Consider the following 27,758-nt stretch of genomic DNA (forward strand, 5'->3'; position numbering starts at 1 on the left):
AGTCCTTACTTTTCCTGCTCATAAAATGGGTCATCCAGCCTATTCTGCATCAAAGTATTGTCTGTTGGGCAGGTGGCGAGATAAGGGGGAAAGGAGAGAAAAGAAGGATTTGAAAAGGAACAGCCTGATTCAAACTCCTTTTGAACTACGTGAAGGTTCCCTGCATTCTCCAGATCAGGTTGAAAGCACCTATGGGTGCCCACAGACTTCCAAGCTGGGAGGGAGCAAGAGCCACTTTTGTACAATCGCCACAGAGGACTGCGAGCATCCTTGCCCGTGGTTATTCCTTGCACCCACGGCCTCCCGGCAGCGCTCACAGCACCCATGTTTTGCAGTGCAAGGCACAGGAGCAGTGTTGACTCTCAGGCCTTCGCTGTCCCATGGGGTGCAGGTCCCACAGACGTGCCAAATCTTGTTGGTCATGATTGCAGTACTGACAATACATATAAGTCAGGAAAGACATCACACTAGAGCACTGTCTGGGTGATCAGTGCTAATAGGGACAGCTTTTCATTTCCATTTTTAAAGAAATGGTGAAAGACCACATCCATATTTGTCTAGACAGAAGGGTAGTTAATCCTTTCTCCTATGTGATGTGGTCACAGAATCCAAAGATGTTACATTATTTTTAACTGCTTTTAGGCCAACTCTAATTATTAGTAAAGTCTTTCAGAGCATTGTACAGCTAGTAGTTCAAGTAGTCTTGTTTTTCTTACTTTCATTGAAAAATTAAGGTGAACAAGATAACCTACTGACTTGCATTGGTTATACAAAATGGCATGTTTGTTTAAAAGCAAGTACTCTGGAGACTAGTTTTCTGCCAATCAGCCTAATGCATTTCATATACTGTGTTCGAGTATCAGAGAAGATCTTGTGTCATCTGTGATTAAGGGTGAGTCTGGCTTCTTGACAGTCTAAATAAACTATGTGGTGAGCTGGTTACACTGGGAGACAGAGCCAAAGCTGCAGCATCACAGGAAGACTAACTCATGACTCTTCTCCATCTCAGAAAGACACTGTCTGAAAGTCAGGTTTCCCTGCGTTGACTAGTATTTAGTATGAATTACTCACATCAGTAAATGTGTTTGTCTGTATAGGGTTTTTAATCTCTAAATGCACGTGTACTACAGTTAGGAGATGTTTAAACATACAAGTTACACTAAAGGAGAGGTGTTTGAATGTAGATGGGAATTATTTAAATCTTCATTAACTGGGCACCCAGAATAAACAGTTTAGGACAGTGGGGAAGTGGGATGCATATCTACTCAGAAACTGTTTATATAACCATAGCACATCTCTGTGGACTTGAATACCTGGTGATCTTAAAGATTAAATCTCATTTAAATGCATTTTAGTCCTATCAGCGCAGCAGAGCTGATATAGCAGAGGATGAAAAAAGCAGTGTCACAGGCTGCAGCAGCCAAGCCCTATTCTTCTGTGCTTGGTGTTTCTGACGTGCCCATGAGGACAGACAGTGAGTACCACACAGGGCAGCCAATATGTCTACACAGAATTAGTGGGACGTGATCAAGGAGAGTGGAAGCAAGTCCTGAGTCTGCGGTTCACCTTCATCGTCATGGCACTGCTTTATGCCCATTTGGCTCTGTCAGGTAACTGAGGTTTCCTGGCTTGAAGGGTGGTTGTTCTGATGGAGGGTGCATGGATGTCTGCTCTGGGTTGGTTTGGAGGAAGCTCAGCACCATTCTTAACATGGTTAGCACATTTTCTTCAGGAGGGGCTGTGGGACCCTACCCATGAAAAGTGGTCATTCTGTCCCAGTTTTGAAACTGGGAGTTCACTGGGTAAAACCATGCTTGAAGTGTTTCCCTGGGTCAACAGCTGTGTTGCCAGCAGGAATGAACTCCAGCTCTTCCAGGATGCACACCTGGATCCAAATGCTGCTCTCTCCTTTACCACCTGGTTACCCCAATGAATTCAGTAGTCCCCCAAAGTTTGCACTTCTGCACCAACTGTAAACATCAGCCCTTCATCCACCTGCTGCTCGGGCTATTCTGTTCTTATAAAGATGAGCTAGCACCTCAGGACTTTGTTCTGTGATGTTTTTTCCTGTTTGTCAGTTATATGCAGCACAGAAATGCTCGAGGGACCTTTCCCAGGACTGCATCCAGACACACCACCACGGATGCTCCATCTTGACGCTGCCCCAGGCTCTGCTCAAGGCACGAAAGGCCATTGCCTGCAACAAGGTGGTAAAATTTAGCAATTGGGGTGTGAAGGCAGCACTAGGGATCACTGGGTGTGTGCTTCTCAAAGACAGTCTGGTTAACTTGGGGAGGTTCGCTGGCTGAGGCTGCCTGAGGCTGCCTAAGACAGCCGGTGATGCCTCTGTCATTTATGAATGATGCTCTGATTAAACTAAATGCTATTATTTCTGAACTAGCCACTCGCCCTTTCTCCAAACCAGGCAGAGGGAGTCCTAAGATCCAGTTTCTATCCCCAGCTCTGTTCAAATATTTTACCTAGTGATGGTCTACTGCAAAGCAACTTCTTGTAAAATGTCTTGCAAGAAATTAGGCGTGCCCTCACTGCTAGCAACGCTGAGGCTTCGATCTTGTCAGACTGGCTATGTTGCTTTGTATGCACTGTTGTAGTGCTTCTGCAGATGGGCCAGCATGCTTTTTTAATTGGACATAAAGCTGGGCAGAACGGCATGGGTCTGGCTGCCCAGGTCAGAGCTGGGAGAATGAAGGACATGCTAGCAGCACTGGATAGGGTCATATATTTTCTACCTAAAGGGTTCAGTGTAACAAGGTCTTGAGAATAGTCAGATCTGGGGGAAAAGGTTTTATACATCAATATTTCTGCAGTCTTTTAACATGCATAGGAAATTCACCTAATGATATGTCACTATTATCATCTATGAGAGTAGTGCCACTAATGAAAAAGCAATGCAGTCAGGTAAATTCAGAAATAGCTGTCTCTGGATAAACATCTGAGTTGTCCCAGTTAGAAACTTTGCATTTCTGGGGACACACTGCTTGCACATTGGGAAGGACAAAGAGCTTCTATCAGATGGGCAGATTATTAGGCTTTAATTAAAAGGAAGATCTGGACATGTGTCTGATCTCCTATAACACACGTCCAGAGCTCTGATTAGCACTGCAGGGTGTTGCTTTCTGTTTTACTTCCACCAATTTATGTTGTGTAGTACAGGCTCCACACAGATGAGAAAATACAGAAGGACTGTCTGAAACCTGAAATCTGGCTCTAAGAATTTTCAGTCATTGTTTTCTCCTTATTCTGAAACCATGGTCCTGCAGATGAAAAGACCTGGTTTCGATCAAAATTTTTCTTTTCTGTTTAGAGAAGACATTTGATTATCAAAGAGAAAAATGTCCTTCAGATTGTGGGTTGCTGTGGTACAGGCTTGCTCTGTTCTTGTGATACTATCAAAAGGTAAAATTGGCCTGCGACATACACCACACCAAAAAAAAAAAAAAAAAAAAAGGGTCAGGAGAAACACACGCTCGCACACACAAGTCCTTGAACTTCCACAAAGAGATATCACATTACATTTTGCAGTGTTTCCTAGGAAACCATTTTAGTGTAAAAGGAACTCTTTGTCTCCTGCTCTTTGCAAAATTGTTTGAACCACCATATCTCATAAAAGGTTGCTTCACAGGCAATTTATGCAGCATTAAAAAAAGCTCAATCTGCAGTTTGCTGCACCATCAGAGGCAATACCTTTATCAGCAGTCTGAATACTTTAGATTGTATTTGTTAAGAATTGATAACATTATGTCATCATTTCTAAAAGTCAGAGAAATAAAATCTTGTTTTCTTTTTTTTTTTTTTTTTTCCCTTTTCTGACATGCAGTGCCTTTCTCTACAAAGCAAGGCAGTATTAAAATAAAATAAAATAAAAAACGGCAGAAATTGTTTTGGGAAGCTCTTAGCAGCACCTTTTTACTAGTACGTTGGCTCAAGCAAAGGTACATTTTGGGTTTTTTTCCTTTCATCACAGAAGAGGCTGGAACCGGATTTCCACAAACATGGCTCTTGCTCCCTGATGTTAGCTATTGCATGGCTGTGCACGTGTGCTGATGCGTGCCACCTGCTAGCCCAAATCTAGCAGGTCAGAACAAAAGACTCGCCTGCCCTGAATTACCTGTGCCCTTCACTGCCGCAGGCTGAGACCCTTGGCTGTGAAAGGTGCTTCCCCAAACCGGGGCAGTTTCTCAGCTGATGCTGGGGGTGGCAGTTTTGCTGCAAGGGCGGGCAGCCCAATCCGGCAGCCTGGCTGCCCTAGAGTCAAGGGGTCAGCCACCCCAGTCCCAGGCTGCAGACAGGGAAAGTCCTCCTTGGGACTGAATACCAGGGCAGAGCTCGCAGGCCAGAGAAAGAGCAGGGTTTCCACAGAGCTCTTTGCCAGTTACCTTTCATTATTTATCATCTTGCTTTAAATCCAGCACTAGACGTCTGCTATCTCATCTTAAGGAGGATGCATGTGAGGGCACGCAGTGCCTCCACCGCTGCCGGCAGGCTGGCCTGTGCTTCCCCTGCATTTTGCTTAAAGAGCTGACCTAATGAGTTTTGTTGCCTCCTGTAGTCCCTGTCATTTATAGTTGTTATAATTTCCTGTCATAGCTACTTTTTCCTCCCCCCCCTTGTGATATTGCAGGATTCAGCTATATAGCTGGTGTGCTCTGACTGCAGCCTGCTAGATTTGTCTTCGTCTTAATATATTATTTATGATGCTATTATTCCTTGCAGTGGACTGCCAGCCATGCTCTGCATACAGTTGCTGGTCTTCCAAATGCATCATGGCCAGCAAAGGAAAACACTGATCTAATTGAATTAACAGTGGTGCTGTTAGCCTTAATACAGTTTGTCATGAAACACTAAGCAGATGTGACAATGATCTTGGTTAGTCATATTTTTGTCCCTACTCCCAGACATGGTAACTGTTAGCCAGATCAGTAGGGAGGATAATTCTCCTTTGCTGATCAGTAATTATGCTTACCTAGATATGTGGCAATTGCTTTGGACTGATGGTTGAAATAAGCCAAGGACTTGAATAGCAGAAAGTTTTATATTCTGATAATAAACATGGCTAATTAAAACAAGATGCAGATGGTACCGCCACCTAGCAATTTTCACCTCACTTACTCTGACTCCAATTATAGCCTTTCCCTGCTGACTTACACTGTTTAAATTACAAAGTCAGGGGATAGATGACTATTTACCTGTTTCTATTCAGACAAAGAAGTCTAACACATCATCGTTCTCCTGCACAAGGCATGTGATGATGGTCTTAGTATTTATTCTGAAAAGAAAAGTATCTCCACTCTTTTAAAAAAATGGAGAAAAGTAATAAAAAGACTACCTAGAGACTCATTAGCAGACACATGCATCAGCAGGAAGCATATGAGTATTACACACACAATGTGTTTCTCTAACACTTGTTGGTTGGAGCAGGTGCCTTACTTCTGGGAAATTAACTTTAATTGGATAAATAGAAAACTGGCCTTAACTAAGCCAGTCCAACCCACTTTCTTAGTTTATTGTTTTCTTTAGACACTCTGAAATGCTTGACGTTTATCCCTTGGGTGACTTTTGCTTCTTCCCAGAGTAGAACACGTTTACAAGGTGTAGTTAGGCAATCAGCCACCAAGAATTGATTAGGTTTGCTTGATCCTGCCTCAGTGCAGTGGGATAGACAGACTACCACTTGAGGTCCTCCACATTGCTTTAACCAAGATTTATAATCAAGCTTTAGGGAGCAAGAATCCATGTCCAGCCCTGGGAGAGCACAGAGTAATACTGCTAATTCTGTGATAGAAGAATGATCTGGAACTGCATCCCAGAAATTACTCTGGCCATCAGCTGGACCACAGTGTTGTTCCTAGTATCAATACATTACTGTTCTGGCCCTTTATTCTGGCATTCCCTTTCCTGCAATATCAGCCCTGTGTATTGCCATCCTGCTGGCAGTAAAGTGCACTGAACTGCCCATGCTTTTCCTGATTGTCTCTATTTTTTTTTCATGGGCGGAGATTTCAGGTGCAAAATATGCCCTGCTGAAGAAGCTACAATGGGGCAGTATCTGCGGTTATCTTTGAAATGGCTTTGTGCAGTTTGAAAAGGTATGTGTAGTGGAGGGAGTGGGGAGGAACAGGGTGGTGGACCAGGATTTATTTACAGAGACCTATTGTTTTGAGTCATACAGCTGGGTTCAATTTTGTGTAAAAATATGTATGCAAATTAATGCTGATTGGAAAGGAACTTCCATGCATCCTCAATGACATGCTAAATGAGGTCAACATGAGCACCACTAATGCAATGAAGAAGGTGACACTAACTTGACTGAAGTGCTCAAAGCTCTTTCTCCTGGGCATCATCTTTGCTGTGTTCAGACCCATGGAGTTTCTGAAGTGTGGCAGTACTGGTCCCTGCAGAGGATGGATCTGATGATTCAAATAGACAGTGGGTACCTCAGAGATCTCCTCCGCTGTCAAAAGCCACCATACTGGAGGCTGAGGACACTGTCTCTTCTGGGGGGGAAGCTGTGGGGGCTCAGTGGAGGGACATTTCCTTAGCGGGCTGCCTGCAATGCACTTGGTTGGCCTAGATCCCACTAGGGCAGTGGGATGTGATGCACCCTGTTTCCTTCAGTTCCTCTCCCGGTCATTTTTGCACAGCAATATGGTAGGACAGGTCTCTGTCAGAGGCTATGTGTGTGCCAGCACAGAGGTGCACATTTGGGGAGATGTTGTGAGGGAAAATTGCTTTAAGAGGCTAGGTTCGCACCTTCCCTTGAGCAGCAATTTGTGGGCACACAAGCAGAGCAGTTACAGAACCCATATGGCTTGTGCATCAAGGCATCCACCTTCCTGCCCTCTCTTCTTTATGCCCATGCTTTAAACAGACCTTTCTTTCACTGGCAACAGAGGACGAGCTCTGCAAAGAAGGCAGTCAGTACCACTGCTAGAGGTGTTCTTGGGTCCTGTCCTCCATGCAGCAGCCTGCAACTGTTTATAGAGGAATATTCATGTTAAAATAAAGGTGTATTAATCTTTGACTAGCCTCCCTAGGTGCTGCTTATATGAAGTATTTCAAACAAAGCTGGACAAAGTAACTTCACAACTGACTGGCTGCAGCACTAAAACCAATACACATCCATAGGCACCCCAAGAGCTTTTGCTTTCCCATTTGTTGCAACTTTGGGAGCACTCAGGTCAAATGCAGCGGAGCGTGGAGAACTGTGTGATGGTTCAGTGCCCCTGGTCCACAGTCTGGGGGTCCCTTAATATCACTCAGGGCAGCCAGCCAGGTCCCAGCCATGGCAGGCATCTTCCCCACATCCACACCTCACATCTGCATGCCAGTGTGCCTGGCTCAAAGAAAGCCTGCACCTGAGAAAAAACCAGACGTCTGTGGGTACAGCACTGAAAAATGATGTTTGCAATGCTCTGCTCTTGTGTGTCACTGCTACATCAAGGCTACCACCTTTGGAGCCCTCGTTTCCTTCAGGGAGGAGAGGGGAGAGAGGGCTGTAGAGAGTCCGGCCACTTTCAGCTGTGGAGAGTGTGCCTAGGCTTTGTGACTTCTCTTTTTAAATCCATCATCATAGGCTTTGTGACTTCTCTCTTCAAATTCATTGTGTCCCGCTTCTTGAGGAAAGCTAGTACTTCACCACTTTCTGCTGAGCCAGGGTAAGGGCTATCTGTGGTGGGAGGTGGGGGACCAGTAAGGCTCTAAATCCAGAACAGGGTGTTCTGGCAGGGCAGGAAAGCCCAAGTATGACCTGAGCAAGGGTAAATTACTGGATTGGATCCCTAATTTCTATAGGTTCACAAAGAACTCCTGTCACAAAACAAAATCACCAAGCCCAGTAACTAGTGTAACAAAGCGTTTACCTGTACTGAAATGGCTGTGCATTAAGTGATCCCTATCTACACAAGGTCATTGCAGAGAATGCAGGTACATTTTAATGACTCTCAGGGCTACGGACATTATATACTCCTTTGTTATTTATGTTTACTAACATTTTCTTGCAGAATTGGTCTCAAGCAACATCCTCTAAATCAGGCCTATGAAGCACAATAGATTTATGACTGCTAGAAGAAAACACAGGTTCCTCTGTTATTAATACGTAAAGCCTGGAGATGAAGTCACATCTGTATGATGATCTATTTTGGTGGACCACTCTTGTTTAAATCCCAGCCTTGATCTTTTAAATTATCCAGTCTGCCATAAATATTTGATGATGAACAAGCTCATAAAAAGAAAATGCAGAATATGAATAGAGAGCAAATGTGTGATTCAATTTTTAATTACCATCACCTTACTCTAAAGTCAAGTTCATCTGTAAGAGGCAGAAAATAACAAATTTCTTTCTCACCATAACCTGATCTAAATGATCAGCATGGCATTTGTTTGTATTTTTTTAAGGAAAAGGATAAATCATTGTAGAGGCAAAAGAATTGGGACACAAGAAATAAGGTAGAACAGTCTGGTTTTATTACCATATGTAATCAAGAGCTTTTATTTCCCCTTTTCTCCTCCTTCTTTCTTCTTCTTTCTTGCTTTTTTTTTTTTTTTTTTTTTTACAACATACATTAAGTTGTGAATCAGATGTTAGGGGGATGTGGAAATGAAGGGAAACTGGTGACATCACAATACTTTACAATTTTACAACAAATGAGAGTCTGAATTTGTTGCATCTACCAGTGTATAGCAAGGGTGGAAAGCAAAGGCACACATAGGTTCATGAATCCCTCGAAACAGAGGGTGGAAGGGAACCGGGGGTGGGAAAGGACAAAAACAGAAGACCCACCGAGTACAAAATGCACGTTTCAAGGTCAACTTGGTAACTGGTGTGGTGTACATCGTGAAGGCAGATCGCTGCACAAGCTGTTAACATGATTATTCATCTCTACGTTTTGGGAGAATGCTTTGCAGGGTAATATCAAGGGGACCTGCACATTTGGTGCTCCAGGGGTTTGGAGCTTGGTAAAAAGGTTGCGAGTTGGTTCTTTTTTTTTAAAAAATGACCTTGCTACCTACTGTTTTCAAATGGTTTTCTGTTTGTTTTTATTAAAACAACAACATCGCTTTGGATACAGATCTATCTACTCCAGTCTGCATAGTTCACTAAGGGTGAACAAAACTGTTTCATAAAAGCCATGATGAAATGAAAGAACATGCAAGCACCCTTGTTACACACTTTGGTCTAGACCATCCAGACTTTATATATACCATCTATAAGCTAATGGACTTAAAATCTGTCTTTTCAATCGTTCAGAAACAAAACCAAAACCCTGAAAAACAAATGGAAGTATAAAATTTTAAAAAACAAATTGAAACAGAAACAACCACCTTACTCAAACATACTGTTCAGTAGATATATATATATATATATATATAAAAAGCTTAGAAGCGATCCCCATCATTTTTCTACAGTATGTTGACACAGTTATTGTAACAGATTAAAAACACATCTACATTTTTGCATAAACTAAAAGACTGGAAAGGAACTTACACACCTGCGCGCACACACACACACGCACACACCTGTGTGCGCGCACACTCCCACACTAGCTACATGCACAGTCACACAAAAGAAACAAAGAAAAAAAAAAAAAAAAAAAACAACCCAACATTTTTCCCCAAAGAAGTATATGCAGCATCCTTCTGGAGCAGCAGGTAGCTACAGCAGGAGCCCGCCTGCCTGTCCTAGCTCCATGTGCCCTGCACGCTGCAGGATGTGTGACTGGGCTTTTCTGCAGGGCTTGGCCCCTCTCACCGGTGCTTGTCCCCGGCCGGGGGACACACCAGCCCCGTGGACAAGGGTGTTGGTCACTTCCCTGCTGCCCAGTGAGAATGATCCCTGTGCTGATGTGTGGTACAGGGAGAGCCGGAGGTGGGGGAAAGACAGAACGCCCAGCATGGTGTTTTGGGAGCATCGCCGCTTGTGGGTGGTTTTGAGAGAGGACTTGGCACAGCTAGAAAGTCAAATTGAAGTGGAGGGTATGGTGCTAGCCTAATTTCTTGAGGGACATGGGGTTATGACAGTAACCACCATGTTCTTCTTTCAATGTCTTTACTCCAGTTCTTGAAGGGGCTTGGAGGAGGAAGGATCAATAAATATTTGCATTACTCAAAGGGGAAAAAGAAAAAGGTTTTACATACTACAGCTCACAAGTATACACAACTGAGGGTGTAAGGCACAAATTTACATGTGGAAGAAAACAGGCTATTCACAGATATATTCCCACGAAAAACCCGTGTGATAAGACCATAATTTATGCATGGTAACAGCCGGCATATTAACTAGTTCACACTGTTTGAGGATTTTGTTTGCCGTCTCACATGCAAGGTGAAATGAGATGGCACATCACAAGCTGGTGCCTTCACAGAAAGTATTAGCTACTGACAAAGCCATGTTGATAGCAATGGTGCACAAATGTGCGGCTTTTAAGAGTTTCTCTTGCAGTTGCTTTAGAAGTTATGAACTTGCGGTATTTGTTTGTCGCTGTCTTAGGTCAGAGGCCCAGCCAGCTAATTAGCTGAGAGACTTAAATAGATATCCCCTTTTTTTTCAGCTAATCGGGCTGTCCAGGCACAAAGTTCAGAATTCCAGCTCCAACTTATCTAACTCAGTGAATTTATTGGAAAAATAAAAGAGTTTTAATTACTCCAGTTAATGGGTTTCATGTTAAATAGGTACAACCTTCAAGGTACTTCTCTGAAGAGCTGCTCACAGGATGATATGCAGAAGTCATTTCCTTAGGAAAAACAGAAGTTGAACAATAAATAAGAGGAGTTACTTGCGTTAACAGTCACATGTTATTCATTAAAAGAGAAGGGTAGCAGAAATCTATGACAGTTTGCCCCACATGGCATTCAACTGCTGTAACCAAATGACTGTAACACTGATGGGCATCATTTCACAGTACCTGCACGCAGTAAACTTCTGCCATTGTTAAGTCAGAGTTAGCTTTATCAATGGATTCTTTTTTTTCTTTTTATTTTTTTTTTAATTTGTTTTTGTAATTATTTGTTTTGCTTTTCAGAGCACCCTTTCACAGTTCAGGAATGCGCTGTGCAGTTGGGGGCAGGGGGTGAAATGTCACAGTCATCTTTCACCTGTGTGCTTTTGGCTCAATGTTTGTGATGGAGGGCTAGTCTTTTGAGCAAAGAACTGGCGGGTTGTGGGGGCGAGTCCTGCAATTGCAAACCTTCAACCATGGGTCATATGGCTCGGGTTTAAAAAAATATTCCACTTTTCCCAGAGAGCAGAAATCCAACACATCTTCAGCTTGCAACAACCATCTTCTCAGAGGAGCGAGTGATAACAGTTGCAGAACCCTGGCTTTCAAGGGCAACCTCTTCTTAATTGCCGTCCTCCCCCCCCACCCCACTCTGATTATGTACACGCATCGTTGGGCTTCATGGATGTGGAGAGTGGAGCAAATGAAGGTTTGGGAGGTACATCTGGCTTTAGCGAGGGCGTGCGTTTCAACCCTGACCTTGTCAGTGAGTTGTAGGCGGTCAGACTCGGCTGCCGAGATACAGTCACAGCCTGTGCCTGCGCAGCGTGGACCTGTATGGAGTCCACTCGCTGCGGGGCCGGCGGCGGGTTGTCGCTCCGGCCGAAGCTCTGATTGCGGGAGAGGTGGGATGAGTTGGAGGAGTTAGTGTTGTTTCTTTTGAGGGTTGACGTCTGGTGACTTCTCGTGAGCGAGTTTGTAGGATAGCTTCTCTTGTAGTCCACACTGTAAGCAGAAGGGTGCACCTCCAGCCGCTTGCTCAGGCCACTCTGCGACAGCGAGGCACTCGGGGGGCCAAGGGAAGCTTCCCGCTGGGGTACTTTTGGTGGCATGCTGTCGAGATTTTCCACCAGGTTAACCCCGTGGCTGGGGCTTTTGCTGCTGAGATGGTCCTTGATAGTTTTGTACTCAAGGGTGGCATTCTGGTCCTCCACAGACATCTGAGCCCCATCGCTCATTTTTGGCTGGTCAACGTACTCATGCTGGTAGCCTTGCTGGGCTATGGGCAGGACTACAACACTGGGAATGTGGCTAGGAGAAGCCCTGAGCGGCAGGTCTGTAGGTATCACGGGCGAGGCCATCGGGGGGATATCTTTTGTGCAGGCATTGATGAGGTTCTGGTTTCTTTCCCATTCCCTGCTGCCACGGCTGGGTTTTCTCTTCTGTTGCAGGGTTGGGGTGGACTCAGGCGTTGGCAGCGCAGCCAGGTCCAGATGGTGCTGGTCAGCTTTGATTAGCATCTTGGCAGTGCTGCCAGGAGTAGCCAGCTTGCCGTTGTGCATCAGGGGTGTGAGGATAGCTTCGGGCTTTGGCTCCTTGGACTGAGCATCCCCAAAGAGGCCACTGAGCTTGGTGACGCTGCTCATGGATCCACGGCGGGAGTGGGTCAGCTCCTTCTCCTTCCTCTGCACAACAGCCACATCTCTGCGGCGATGGTCACAGATGCAGTACACTATGATTCCCGAAAAGACGGCGCCCATGACAAAAGCAAGAATAACAGCAATGGCCAACAGGGTGACCGGCACCAGCTGATCATGACCCTTCAGGTAACTCTCACGGATCACTCCTGAAATAAACAGCATACAGTGGTTAAACAAACTAAGGATGGGGAAAAGCTACTTATCATTAATTACTCAGTTCAAAGCCACACGCTGGGAGGTTGGTTTGTGTTTTGCAAGGTGATTTTTGATCAGCTTGCCCGAATTTGGAGACATACTGTACCTGCCAGCTACATCTTGCATGTGCAGCCTTGGGCTTTCAGTAAACCTTTCAGATCTGAAATTAAAGACTATGAAGTTCAGGAGGGGAGCGGGAATTTACTGGCAGGGCAAGTGCAATTGGTTTGAAATCCTGACCCTGGGCAACTCACACTGACTTAAGCAGGTCAGCACTGTTATTTATCCTCCTCCGACATACCGCTCATTTCTCCCCTCCTCTCCATTTAATCTCTCTTCAGCTAACTATCTTATTTTTACTACTGGTAAACCATTCAAATTGGAAAACCTTTAAAAGGAGGAGAAGAGACAGAAGCTCTGCAAATACCAGGGAAGTGCATCCCACATTGTTTAAGGCTTCTTTCTCTGCTCGTCATTCTGTTATCTTTGTCATGTGTTTTAAAAGTCAGTGTCACATGCCTGAGCTTCAGGAGGATGTTTAGATAACTATGAAAGCTAGAGCATAGTGTTGAAATCTACTGAGCCTGCTAGATGACTCTCCTTGCTATTTTAAAAGCTCTTTCTTGTCCTGAACACATGAATAGGTTGATCTCTGTGCTGAAGCCTGTGCTTTCTCATCTGAAAGCCCTGACTTTGAGGGCCTCACCTTGTGGTCCTGTGCTATGGTTAGAGATGACTGTCAAATCTTACTTCACCCTCCAAGAGTCTGCTGTCAGAGAAGGCATCTTTGGCAGAGCGCACCTCCTCCATCTGAAATCCCTAATATAGCATTAATCAATGCCCTGAATTTCTGAAGAAAGTAGTTTTTTCTGACATAGTTGGGCACCAAGCCAGCAGCACTAATGAAACACAAGCACAGAGCCTCTAGTTTGCTTTTTTCCATTTCTGTTTTTGTTCCTAGTGCTTAACAAGGAGCAGCCACAGCCTGACAAGGAGCAGAAGGAACATGTCTCCCACCTCTTTCTCCAGAGAGAGTCCCAGTGCCAGGACATTAAAAGCTCCACATGCTCTAAGGAAATGTCCTTGTCCTTATTACAGGAGAGATAGCAAGACAGAAAATGTACCTCCAAGGCTCTCCTGAGACTTCATGAAGATACAATACTTTCATGTCGTAAATCAACTCCTTCTATAATAATGTCTTTTCATGTATTTGGCAGAGAAGGTATTAGAAGCCCTGAATTAGAACTGAATGCAAAATACTCCTCAGCAAACTATGTTAAAAGAGCACTGAAAAGTTGCCACTGTCTCACAGAAACTTTTGATAAGTATTCTGGCTAGATATAGTATTGCTTCTACAGCATATAATTTTCTGTCCCCATTTAACTGCAGTATTTAGGTGGACAAGGGATATTCGCTTACAAGACAGGAACTTTATATTTAAAAACAAAACAACTCTTGAAATCATAAGCCCCTGCGTGTGACATCACAGGTGGTTGCCATGGAAATTATTGTGCTGTGACAAATAAAGGATTATGATTTCACAAGGAAAATAAATAGCAAGAGCAGATGATCACTTAAGAAAATAAGATCCTGCATTCATATAAATGTCTTAATAGTAAAAATGTATGGGGAGGGAAGTAAGTCTCAGAAAACAATATATAATTAGAAACAATCTTCAAATTAAGTGTTTCTAAGAGAACCCTCTTTTAAAGCCAAGCAGCTTTTAAGAGGCAGATTTTTCTATTCTTTGTCATCAGCACTTAACCAGCAGCAGTAGATTCTAGCTCTGTAATTTGAATCCACATACAAAATTGCTGTACATAGTCCAGAAGCACAGTCTAGTGATTACGGCACAGTCAGCAGTAACTACATTTCACTGTAAAGTTGCTGGTCTTCTGTAGACCTTTACCTGCTGGTATTTACATGTTACGCTCTGCAGCATTTTGAGATCAAATTTATTTTTACTTGTAAAACTGTCTGCGGTCATTAACTGGAGAATCAGAAATAGAGAGTCTTAAATGCGTGGGAAGGATGGCCAGGGAAGTGTTAAGTCTTATCCTGAAAGGCACTACTGGGCGTGAACTTAGGAGAAGCTTCAACTTAAGGAGCCTGATTTCATGGACACCTTCCAGGCACAAACTTCTCAGAGATATGGCCCTTTGAGTGCTTAAGTCCAATGTTTTTTGCATGAAAGAGTCAAAATGCCTGCTCAGTGCTCACTTAAGGGTGTAACCACCTACAGTCAAAGCCAGCATGGGTTCATGAAGTGACAATCATGCCTTACTAACTTAATATCCTTTTATGTATAGACTGGAGGACAAGAGGCTGGAGTGTGGCTCCGCAGAAAGGGATGTGGCAGTTGATGGTAAGCTCAATATGAGTCAACAATGTGTCCTGGTGGTCAAAAGGGCCAACTGTATAAAAAATACAAGAATGTGTCCAAAGAAGGTCAACAAAGGTGGTGAGAAGACTACAGGGCATGACTGACGAGGAGCAGCTGAAGAAACTCTGTTCTGCTTAGAAGAGACCTCATTGCTGTCTAAAACTTCCTAGTGATGTGGAGTGGAGAGGGAAGTGCTGGTCTCCCTCTCAGGTGTCCAGTGACAGGATGCGAGGGAATGGCTTGAAGCCTGTGTCCATGCCTCACCTCTTCTACTGGCTAGGTGAGGCTGTTCCACACCCTCAGCCTTCCACTTTAGGCTAAGTCCTACTCTGCAAATGATAGCCTTCAGCACAAACCTGCATCACCGCCTACAAAAGCAACATTAAATCTTCAGTTTTGCATTATCAACAGATACTGAATCATTACAACTCACATTACAGAATTACCACACAGTTCAGACTGAGTGACTATCTGTATCCAAGAAAGAGGTAGCTGAAATTCTGTCACTTTACACTGCTGGTGTTTTATCAGCAGAAATTTACGAGGGTCTTAAAACGGACTAATTCCAGCTAGTTCCTCTTGAGCTCAAACCTTCCTGATGGTTATTACATTTTCTATACTAGAGTTAAAAGATATTTAACATTAGTTGCTTTGCTCTAGGCAGGCAGATCTCTGGCCACAATGTCAGGTTGATAATATAATTTACTTTTTTATCATGGATCATATCCATGTGTCTTTAGTTATGTAAGCAATCCCAACAACTTAAACTTAAATGATATAAGATGGGCAAGATTTGACCCTGCATTAATGTTTAAGGAATAGATACAACTAAGTAATGAAAAAGTATGAGGAACAGTCAGCAGCCTACCATCATGACCACGTGGAGAAAAATCTATTATGAAATAGGCTAATAATTGCAGGCATTGTCAATCGACATCTCAGGCCCCTGGCCTCAGAAGTAACTGCCTTCACATACTGGGATGAATACGCAAGTGTGTGATCCCAACTATGTCCCCAAAACAAACCAGCTTGAAAGCTGTTAGGACAGTTGGTGCCACTTTACAGACTGCCTTGTGTGCGCTTTTACCTGTCCTCCAGTTGTTAAAGAACAACATAGTTCGCAAGGCTCAGTCCAGCACCATTCATTAGCACTCATTATTCAAAGAATTAAAATAAATGGAGATAATCAGAAATATGTAGGGCATATATTTTTGAAAGTCAAGTAAAGTATTCAGACTCCCATCTTTGAGGAAATACTTGTTATTGGAAAGTCTTACGGCTACATATTATCTGACATCTTTCTAAGACATTATGCACCAGAAAACTGACTGGGCTGGTTGCATAAAATGCTATGGAACCTGACTGTAAAATATGATTGATATAAATATCACTATGTTATTTTTATCTTAATAATAAAACAAATATTCTAAAATAAATATTTTTACTTTTAAAATATTATGTCTAGCATTTTTCTGTTTGCAATATGTTCTTTCCAAATGTGAAAATACATTCCTTATTTCATTTCATGTGGTCTGAACTTCTCACCCATACTCTTGACTGTTTTCTGTAGTACATGGAGGAGTATCACCATGCATAATAACCATTCTTTGGAAATGGATATTGTTGACAGAATTATCTGCATTAAAATTATACTTGGGAGAATTCTGTTGTAAAAATAGTACTAGAACTGGAAAAGCTTCAAAGACACAGACAAGGTTAAATATTTGCACCTTCAAGGATCAGACCTTACATATCACTAATGCCACAAATATGCTGACACTTATCTATCTCCCTGAAGTCTTCCAGTTGAGTCAAGCTCTGTCCCCTGTAAAGCACAACTGGGCTTATGACTTCAGGGTCTTCCCACACATGATGTACTATTATTTCTGGCTACTAAAAGAGCCAGGCTAGTCACCTGATATCTTCCACTTTTCATGGCCATTCTGATTCTTGTAGACAACCCGATCCTTCCTCCTCCACTAACTTTCTGTAATTTCATCCTACGTCCTTTTGTCTGCACCTCCTAACATCACCATTCATTTTCTCAGTCAGTGTTCCCTGTACTGTAACAGTCTGGAACGTGCAAAATCACCTCTTCTTACTCATCTAATGAGAGAGAAGACCTGATGTGGTATTGTATTATTCTGCTATACATAATTCATTCTTTCTTCCAGTAGAGCTTGTAGGTGAAGTACACAGTGTTGGCTGGCTGGTTGGTTAAGAGGACATTAGGAAAAATGTTTCCAGACCTTCAAAGTGTTTCAATTTTGAAATGAGCTAGTGCTTGGATAAATCACATGAATAGAGAGTATTGATCTAGTTTGTATATTAAAGGTAGTTGGTGAAAAAGAAAGTAGAAATTAAATTTTATGTTAATAATATGTATACTTTTAAAAAAGTTCTGGAAGAGGTGAGAAGCAGATTTGCTGAATATCTCTGGGTGAAAATAAGAGAGAAAAGACCAGAGGTGATACAATGATATATCTACTGTATACTAGATAACCATAAGCAGGAAGGAGATGAGGCTTTTTTTCACCAATTAACAAAAGTATTCAAGGGTTAGTATTGTACCTCTATACCTGCTAAAATACAAGTTAAAAAGCAAGATGTGCCCAGTGCTGAAAATATCATTGTAAGAAAATGCTGATGAAGGTATTTTGGGCATGTTCTCTGCTCCTTCTAATTCTAACAGGAAAGAACTTCTGAGGGCAGAATGTAATTAGGATTAAATAATCACAAAGGAATAGAATTCATCATTCTAAATAATACATGGCATAAGCATAACTGAATAAGAATACGAATATCAGTACAACAAACTTCAGTAAAAGAGGGCAGATAAAGACATCGAGACTGAAGCATTTACTCCTTTTCCTGTTTCAATTTTCAGAAAAAGTCCCCACTCTGATCTGTGATCAGAAATGTAACAAAGTCAGGGAATAAGTGTCTACCAGAACACAGAAAAGAGTTAAAAAAATGTAGACAATGTAGATGTTTTCAAGTTGTCTAAAGGAATTTGTCCCCAACTGATTAAGGAGCTAGCCAAAGCAATTTCTAGACATTGTGCAGTACCCTGGAGAATGTTGGAGGAAGTATGAGCATCAAGAGCTCTGGTAAAGGACAAGCATATTACCTGTGTCTGAGATGAGCCAAAAGGAGGACCTAATAAAAGACAGACCTGCTGGTGCAGTTTTTAGAACGGAAATGACACTAAAACAAGTGATTAAACAATCAATTTTATGAGCATGATAAATTAATTATAAAAAAAGATAAAAAGCCAAAGCAAATTTGCCAAGAACAAATGACATTAAAACAGGCAAACTTCCTTTCTTGACAGGATAAATGGTTTACTTTTTATGGGGAACCATTAAGTATGCTAGCCTTTGACTTCTGTAAAGTCTTCGACTTACATTCTCAGAAGCAAGTGAAAGTGAGCTAAAACCTGATGAAAACCTGCAGCTGAGAAGTACTGATCAAAGGTCTACCTGGAAAGAGATCTGAAGTAAGGTGTCTCAGAAGAACAGCAATTAACAGGCATCAGCAGAAAGACCTCAACTCCAGAGGTCCAGCAAAAGAGCTGTGACCCTTTAGCATGTAGTGTAAAAAGAAACACCCCATGATGAAGCCTATATTTCTTTGTCTCACCTGTGATCAGGGACAGGGATGGCAGAACATCAAGAAGAACCCTACAGTCACGTTCCTTTAGGTCTGGGTTCTTCACAGTGAGCACAAACTGAAATTCTAGCTTACAACCCTCACAACTGTTTGATGAATGAAGACAAATGGCAAATGACTTCCCAGTTTGAATAGCTTAATGTGAGGCTGTTTTAGTGATACAATAGTCCGGATGCTGCCTTCCTTCACAACCAAGCTGAAGTCAGCAAGAGTAACTCACAGGGCAGAGAGCAATTTGCTCCCATTACCTGTTACTACGAGGTCCTGTGTGTGAATAACCTCGTTACCTGCCACGAAAAATAATGCCTTTCAGTTTGAGCACTACAGTTAACAGTAGTATGGAGACAAAGACACCCCTGTCCCTGAAATGATTCATGGCTGTGAGAGGTGTATCCCAGACAATGAGATGACCACATGCCATGTGCACCAAGAACACTCTGTGATCACCTCTGCGGGATGCTGTCATTGCCTAGCTTTCCAAAGTTGCCTTCAGCAGATGGCAAAGTAATGACACAAAATGGTGGCACACATGAAAATGAAACGTGGAAGAAGGAAATGAAGAATGATGTTTTGGCAGGGAAATGAGGAAAGAACTATTAGGGAATAAGGTAATATTTATGTCTAGACCACACATTAACAGCAGTCAAGGAGTGAGTGTCATTGCTGTCTTAAACTTCACCTCTCTAACTAAATGGGAATGAGCCCGCTTCCATCTCCAACACCTACAAAATCACTTGAGACTTTCCACAGAACAAGTCATTGTTCCAGAAAGGCACAATGATTTCTTTACTGTTGTTATTTAAGGGGAAAACCTTGCAGTTAATTTCATTCTTCTGTGCAAGCTTTTCTGCCCGATGTACATCTCCCTCTGCTTAGACTTGCAAGAAAAGCTGGTATAGACTCATTATGAATGGAGGTTTTTATGGGCTTCAGAATATCTTTTTTAAACACCACTGAATAGGTTTTCAACATGTGTCTCCAGGTGTTAGAGCTGTGTTTACAGGCAGTCTCATGCTGCTAAAAGACTATTTCAGCCTGGAAAATCCCTGCAGGTATTAACAAGCTTTCTTCCTCCTTTTTAACCAACAATAGGAATAGAAAAAAAAATTCAGATGAATTTAGACTGGACATCTAGAATTAAAGTGATAGCAAATTCAGGAATGACCAGTGCCTACTATGCATTTCTGAGATCTTATCTCACATTTTATCTTGAAGGAATAATTTCAAGGTTTGACAAGAACCAACCATATTATAATCCAAATAATTTGACATTTGTCACTTTATTGCAGCTGCTTTGTTGAGAACAGTAAGTAAGTTTTTTCCATCATCTTCCTTCTGGATTCAAGGACTTGTTCTGCTGACTCAATGCAATTCTACCCAGTATCGTTTTTTCTGGACTCTTGGTGTCATCAGCTAGAATAAAAACAGCTCAAACAGTCATAGTTAAAGCTGCTGGCAAATGCTTTTTTTCCCCTCCCTCAAAGTTAAGCTCTATTGTTGATTTGTAAAGGTCTGCAAGTGTAAGTTTTGCATGACTCTGCTGAGAAGAGCAACCCATCTCCCCCTAGATTCCATGTCCTATGGCTCTTAAAGCCAGATGCCCAGGCTAGTAGACTAAGATATCCAGCAAACAAAAAGTGGATGCATGTGCTTGGAGAGAAGAATGAATTTGGCAAATGAAAAAAACCTTCAGTTACAAGAGGATTGGGGATCATTGGAGGTATGAGGAGAAATTGTACTTCATACCTATGAAAACAAAATCAATATATAACGTGCCTGAAGTCACACGTAACAAAGCCTTGAAAATGATCTGAACAATAAGATCAGCCTCTGTCAGGGTTTTTTGGCCCTTAATCAGACCTGTTTCACAAGCAATCCCTCCAGGATAGGTTAATCTATTGATCTGCAAGGGTGGTTTTATTTCTCCTTTCAACTGGTCCAAATTATATCACTTCTCTCTACTTTTGATGAATGACTGTCGACATGTCTCTCTATAGAAAAAAGATGGTTCTAAGTTACTAAAAGAGGGGAGATCAACAGGTGGCTTTGCTCTCAATGGGAAGAGGGAGAACTTTCATTCTTTTATTTTTTTTTTTAAGCTAGATAAATTAAGCGAGGAAGGTGAGAGAAATTACTCCATCATGTCTGTATGAGATAACCTGCAAGTCTCGAAGTAACGTTTTCAGAAGAGATTTCAATTATCTGTTTTTAGTTTGATTATGAGCCAGCAATCCAATTTTTCTGTATGCCACAGTGGCCATACAAAACCTACACTATGGCCACACTTCTACATTTTGAGAAATTAGAAACAAGCAGTTCTTTTTTGAAAGGGATTATTATAGATGGAAATTACAAGATCCAAACCAGCGAATTCATGCTCAGACAACTCCCACCCCCACTGAAGCACAGAGGAGGCAGACCTGAAAAATACTGGAACAGCAAGCACTTCAGAGCTTTTTTAATTGTGTTACAACTAAGGAGTATCTCTGTAAATAAACCAGTTTATTACGTTTGCAGGTATGGGAGAAGGTTTGAGATACACAACCTCCTGGATCTATAATACAGTGATGAAAGTCCTGAAGCCAGCCCAATTTTATTTGTCCCAGCGGCTAGGCTCAAGGCCAGCTCTTGCACTAGAAAGCGCTTGACAGCCTTTCTCCCACTGGCAGGTGGCATGCAGTGGCTGATCATTTTGAACTTTCCTGACTTTAGCACTTTCCTTCACTTCCCAACCTTTCCCAGTGAGCAATGATAATTTTAGATGCCTCTGTGTGATGGGGAATAAGCAATCATAGCAGGTCCTTTAAAAAAATAAACCACAGGCATTCACAGTAGTTAAAACAAGATGTATAAAATCCAAATGTCAAGGAAAATTAATTCTTTTGTAGCTTGTCTCAGCAGAGACAAACTTTATGCTGCTTTGCATCTTAAAACACAAGTTTCCTTTAAAGTCTGCTGTATTTCCTCTAATGACGTAAAAAAAGATCAGCGCACATTCTGGGACTTTTCTACTATGCCTGGGATGGGCCTAAACATATCCAGCTGCTCTTTATTAGTTTACTTCAGGGGATCGTTCACAGCTGGGTTAAACCAGATTTACATATGTTTGGCTGAATATGCATAATTTCAGGGCTCCAGAGAAGTTGTTGTAGCCTGAAAAGTGAATCCCTCATCTTCCCAGTTCCCATTTCACTGCATGGAGCCCCTCTGATGGCTCAGAACAAATGCTCTATTTTTTTTTTTTTTTTTCTTTTCTGCTGTGGGCATTATGTATTCTGGGCAGCCCAGTGCCTTTCTGGAAGCAGTTTTTATGAACAGTGTCAAGGAAAAGAAGCTGTCACTGAGAAATTCTGTGGCTTTTCCTCTCCTTTTTTACAGTCTGTTTTGAACTATGGCCTTTCTGCACAACAGGGAAAAGTGAAGTTTGCTGAATGTCAACATAAGCAGCTCTGCTTAGCAGGCCGAAGCACAAAGCGTCCTCATGGAAGAACCGGGGTTAAATTTCAAACAGTGCACATGACCTAAAAGCAAAAATTGTTTCCTCATCAGCTCCGATCTTCTTTAAAGACACAAAAATGAAAATGCTAGTTTTGAGCTACTAGTGTGACTGAACACATCACAGCTGAACTAACAAAGGAGCCATCTATTAAACATCCAAGACATTTAAATAATAAGAGTATACCTAATATATCCTACTCCCTGAGGTCCTTGGAAATTATTATTATACTGTTGAACAACTACGTGAGCAAGACAACAATGTTTAGTCATGCACATAGGGACAGTCCTTCTGCCCACACTTGGGCTGCTGGTGCACATTAGGAACATGGCTGGACCCCATGTTAAGTCTGCTCTTACACAGAGGAAGAATGAAACCTCTTCTGTCATTAAAATGCCAGCACTGTATATTTTGTGACAGAAAGCAAACACTGTGGATTAATTCTTCATTGGTTCTACACTCATCAACACTGCAGGTGTAGTCAAAAGACCCAGACTTAAGAATTAGAACATGTCTCCAGTGACCAGGAAAAGACAAGTCTGCTTCTTCTAGAAATATTTGCAGGGATGGTGCTGTAGGCAAAGAATAGCTTATACATGTCTGATGTTAGGTTTATCATTTCCCTCTGTATTCCAGTCCCATAGCCTCATCTGCCTTTGAATACATTAAGAGATTGAGTAATTATGATGACTTTGAAACACTGGCCACAACAGTCAGAAATACTAATTCTGCCGCTAGTTCTTTTTCTGTATCTCACTACTCTTTCAGTATAAATACCAGAAGCCTTCTTTTCTCTCAGCTTCATTCACTCGAATCCACAGTATCACCAGTAAAGCAAGCACGGTTACTCCAGCCACATCCTGAGGTAAAAGACAGCATTTCTCTGATGTACTTCTTGTCCCAGTGCTGCTGTCATCTCTCTCACTTAATTTTCTATCTCCAGTGGTGTCTTCTTTCATGCATTTTTCTGGCTCTTAAATTTACAGTTCTCTGCATTTCTTTAATTAATACTTTTTATCACCTCCCCACCTTGCACACACTGCATGTGTATTTACACTCTGATGCCATAACTTCACTGATGTTTCCTGTCTGTGCATTTTTTAACATGCTCAGTGGTTACTATGGCCAACCTGCTTCCCTGGATGAGATGAACCCATACCTTCACCTCAAAGAACATACTTTGGCAAGCAGGCACCTGCCCCAGCTCCAAGAAAGCTGTGCTGGGGCCAGCTGCAATCTAACCACAGTAGCGTGTACAAACCAGTGTCTTCTCCAACACACATTCAAAGCCCACCTGTGTATTTGCTTTACCACACTTCTCACAAAGAGCAGTGCTTCAGCAGTACAACAACTCCCCCAGCCTTCCACTCAGTTCTGATACTGCATCAAATCTCTGTTTTATGATTTACTGTAGTGTTTGTTCAGTTTCTGCTCATGCTTTTTCTTTAAGCCAGTATTTTCCACTGTTGCAGGCAAACCAGGTAGCTCGCACAGCTAGTTAATCAACATGAAGGTAGGTGCTCTAACAAGGGACATGACTGGCTTTTTCATATCTAGACTAGTTCTCAAGATATGTTTACTGATCTATGGATATACAAACTTCCATGTGAGAGGTTAAAGCCTCATTTTTTTCCTATCATTGGGACCCTACCAAATTTATCACAATCCCTTTTCTCTCAGTGATATGTATTTATTGTCTCTCATCCTTTCTAAACACAGTGTAGGTGACACCAAACCTTAAAGGGAAGCACAGCTGATGTTATCAAGTTGTCTTGCCATGAGCAAGTAGAGATAAACTGTATTGTTTTTCCAGGTCTTGGTGCTGGGTATATGAAAGTAGCTGCTGATATGATATTAGTGATTTAGTTCAATGAGTGAGAACTGCACACTGAGATATACAAATCCCCCTGGGTAGTGAAAATTAATTGGCCTTACTGGATGAGTGCCTCAGGGCCTTGCCTGTAACTTGGTCATATTTAGACAAAAAGCATATAAAGTGCTGCAGGACTGTAAGACCTCTTTAAGACACTGAATAGAGACTAGTGTTTTGTAGAGATAAAGCTGAATGCTATCTGCAAAAAAAGAGCAGTGCTCTTTATGTTCTTTATTATGAGCCATGATTGCCCAAACCTCTGGGCAGGCTCTGTGGTGAATGCAAGAGGTTCAGTGGGGAGAGCAGGCAGAGGAAGGGACAGAGGGCACTCCTGCTCTGTGCCCTCCTTTGAGAGCCTCTGATTGGGACTCATTCAGCAATGAATACACATAGAGAATTGTTGAAATGTTTGATGGGAGCTATAAGCTGGTGACAGGAATTAAATTTCTCCAGTGTTGACCACAGGCTCAAAGAAACTACCAATGGCCTTTTTTTTTTTTTGCAACGCATGACAAGACCACTTCTGTTAGCTTTTTTAAAAACAAGAGGTACTCATTGTTTACCCAGCATTATGGCTTCTGCCTCGCTCACCCTGCTTGCTTCCAAGGAGGAACTCAGAATAGTTTTCTGATTTAAGGAAACACCTGGAAAATATGTTTCTCAAAAAACTTCTGGAATGATTTTAATGAAGGCTTTGGTGTGCTGCTGTTCAGGAGGTGCTTCTGTGCATGTTTAAATTCCCTGTCTGTGCTGGTACTGTTTGTGTTTAGTAATTGCAGATCTTTCAGGCTCTCCAAAAAACTCCTCTGTTTCTTTCTGCAAGAACATGATAGTGAATAACTGTAGCTTTGTAGAGCTTTAAAAATGTGCCTGCTTCTTCCCCCTTTTTTAACAGCTGTTCTTTTATTTTCTATCACAATTGTGGGTAAGATGGGATGGAGCATGAACAAGATGGCATATTATTGACAGCATGCAGCTGGTGTTATTTTCCAATTAAAAAAATCCTTGTTGGGCATATGAAAGAACTGTCTAGTTTATGCCCAGTTGTGACAATGTTATCAAGCTGCACCTTCATCTGAGATTTTATTTCACAGAAGATAGCAATCTTTGGTTGCTGGTGGGAGAACTACAGTTTAATATCCACGGCTAACCACTTTGGTATACATGGGAGGCTGGAACTGGTCTGGAGGCTATCCACTGGGACTCACTATTTCAGAGTATTACAGGTATTCTTCCCAGCCAACACAAAGTTGGTGATGAATGTGCTGTTAACCATTTCTAAATGTTTGCTGTATTGTACAGCTGTGCCAGAAATGCCTCTCAATGCTTCCTGAGCAACTTCTCTATAAAATGCCTTAAGCTCTTCTAATGCCAATGGAACTATTAAAATCTACTTCAGCAGGGACTCTGCCTTACTCTGATCTGCTGGGGCAGGGAGAGCTGTCAGACTATCAGCTGGTGGTTAAAGTGCTTATCAGTCACAGCACCAATGCTCAATGTACAGCGTTGTCTGTATATTTAGTTGCCTAACTGTGACAAGTCTCTTCTGGGTATGAGTGACTGAGATTTTTCAGAAACTTACAGCTTGGCCAATAAAGCTCTTTTTTTCCCTCACAGGGATGTCAGGACGCACATTTTTGATATAACGGTAAATTTGCACTATCTCCTTCAAAACCTCTCTGTAAAATGCCCTTAAGACTCTTCTTTGTAACATGAGAATAACAACATATTTTTCCCTATCCTCTTTCTCAGCCACTGGCATAGAAAATCTTAGAACACATGACTGAAGTCTAGCAAAAGTCATAGCAACAGTAATCGGATACCAGAGACTATAGCATCTCACTAAATGACTATTAAAGAGCTTGAAGTAACACCTGCCTAAACACCTCACTAAACTAAGGCTATTCATAGGAATGACTACTTTCCAAATGTGATGACATTTGTTCTGTGTATTTAATGTTCAATAAAATTAACATGGCAAAATCTAAATTATGTCCTCTCCAGGTTTTTCTTTTTTTAATTAACTGCATGCTGTTAATCAGTAAGCACCAGCCCATCCTGACATAAAGAATTAAGCTTGCCTTTTTTACAGTCTTAAAGAAAACTAAGAAAAATAATGGAAAGGAGTCATCCCCACATACTGAAAGGGATGTTCATACCATTCACTAAAAGGTTATCTATATGAGAAGAACGTAAGTGGTGTTTTGTATAGAGGCATGTAATTAAACAGTTCACAGTCCACAGATCATATTAGAAGTGCTCTGAACCAGGACTGTCAATGTTTAGGTCATTGTAAAATTACTGCAGGACATTTTACCTATTAATTAATACATTTATTGAAACTAGGCACATCCTATATGAGAAAAATTAATGATTCAAATATCTTTAACAGCATATTGACATTTTAATTGTACACTGGCATTAACACCAAAAGGCCCTTTAAGTGTCTTTCAGCTACCAGATTTTCCGCTCTTAAATCCCTTCAAATTTCAAAGCAGTTTCAGAAATCTCTTAGTTAAAGGGCTAGGTCATCCTTCCAATTCAGCATCTTTGTATGGCACATTTCCCTATATTTAATATAAATGCCACAAAAATAAAACGGTGTGGCTTAACAGCCTGTCCACCAATTATGCTTTGCTATTTCCAGATAGAGTAGTGGCCCTGTGGGGCCAGCATACCCTACAGCAAATTCCCAGCTCTTGATAAATATGTCAGTGCTACAAGGGTCAAACAAGAGCACGAGGCAGTCTGTGTTCCTCCACCGAGCTGTCCTCACCGGGTGACTGTGGATGAATGCAGCTGGGGATCTAGTCCATCACACAATAGCTCTAATGCCCTGAACCCTGAGCAGCTGCCTTGACAAATTAGATGTGGCCTCTTTTATTGAAAAAGCAGAGCAAGGTCCCGGGGCAATGACAGTTTTTCCCTGTTCTAGTAAGACAAGCTTCTACTGCTCATTGTAGCCTGGAAATGGATAGCCTGACTTTAAATCTACGCAGGCGGGCAATTACAGGTCAAGGATACCTGCTGTTTCCTGCAGCCACACTTGACATTTGATGAGCACTATTTTAATCTTCACCCTTCTTTTATTTGTAGGATCCAGTAATTTGGGGACAGAAAAGCTCTGTTGATTGTTTTCATAACCAGAGGTTGCACATCAACCAAACTGCTTCTATTACCAGTGATGTCTTTTTTTGGCTACTAAATAGCAAATGACTCTTGGTTCTAATCTTGCTACTCATGTTTCCAGTTCTGCTAGTTAAATCTGAAAGCCGGACTGTTAGTGAAATGTAGAAACATTCTGATTTCTGAAAATGTTAGGTTAGTGCCAATGTTGAGGTATAGGTATTTCTTTAGGTCTTGCACAGGCAGGTGGTGTGTGTTGGAATATATCCCCTCCACTATTTTGATTTCCTCATCCTTGCCTATCTTTTGCAGTGAAAATTGCTCCTCTCATACTTTCAGAAGGTTACTATAGAAAATCTGTGACTAAATGAGCTGGGGATTTTTTATGTAAGGTTTGAAATGAAGACTTAGTCACAGAGAAGACAAGCTAAATCACTGCCCTGTATTCTATTACAATCCCCATGTTTGATTAAAATTGGCTTAAAGATGTGGCCCTGCCCGGGGAATTAGTTTCTGTCATCTTTTCTGCATGCCTTGTCTCCTCTCTGTCTCTTTGCTCTTGTTCTCACAGAAACCT

At 41.9% G+C, this 27,758-nt stretch overlaps 1 protein-coding gene across 6 annotated transcripts in view; it reads right to left on the minus strand.

Annotated features, from left to right (window-relative positions):
* Window positions 1–8,462: 8,462 nt before the first annotated feature.
* The window catches only part of SEMA6A (semaphorin 6A), a 117,103-nt gene continuing 97,807 nt past the window's right edge, over window positions 8,463–27,758 (minus strand). For all 6 annotated transcript variants that reach the window (XM_033000971.2, XM_033000974.2, XM_033000968.2 and 3 more), the window contains one exon: window positions 8,463–12,582. In XM_033000971.2, coding sequence (XP_032856862.1) covers window positions 11,393–12,582 — 1,190 coding nt within the window. In that variant the 3' untranslated portion in view covers window positions 8,463–11,392. The remainder of the gene's footprint in view (window positions 12,583–27,758) is intronic.

This window comes from Tyto alba, unplaced genomic scaffold (genome assembly GCF_018691265.1).
Source record: "Tyto alba isolate M040663 unplaced genomic scaffold, T.alba_DEE_v4.0 Super-Scaffold_13, whole genome shotgun sequence".
Classification (NCBI taxonomy): Eukaryota; Metazoa; Chordata; class Aves; order Strigiformes; family Tytonidae; genus Tyto; species Tyto alba.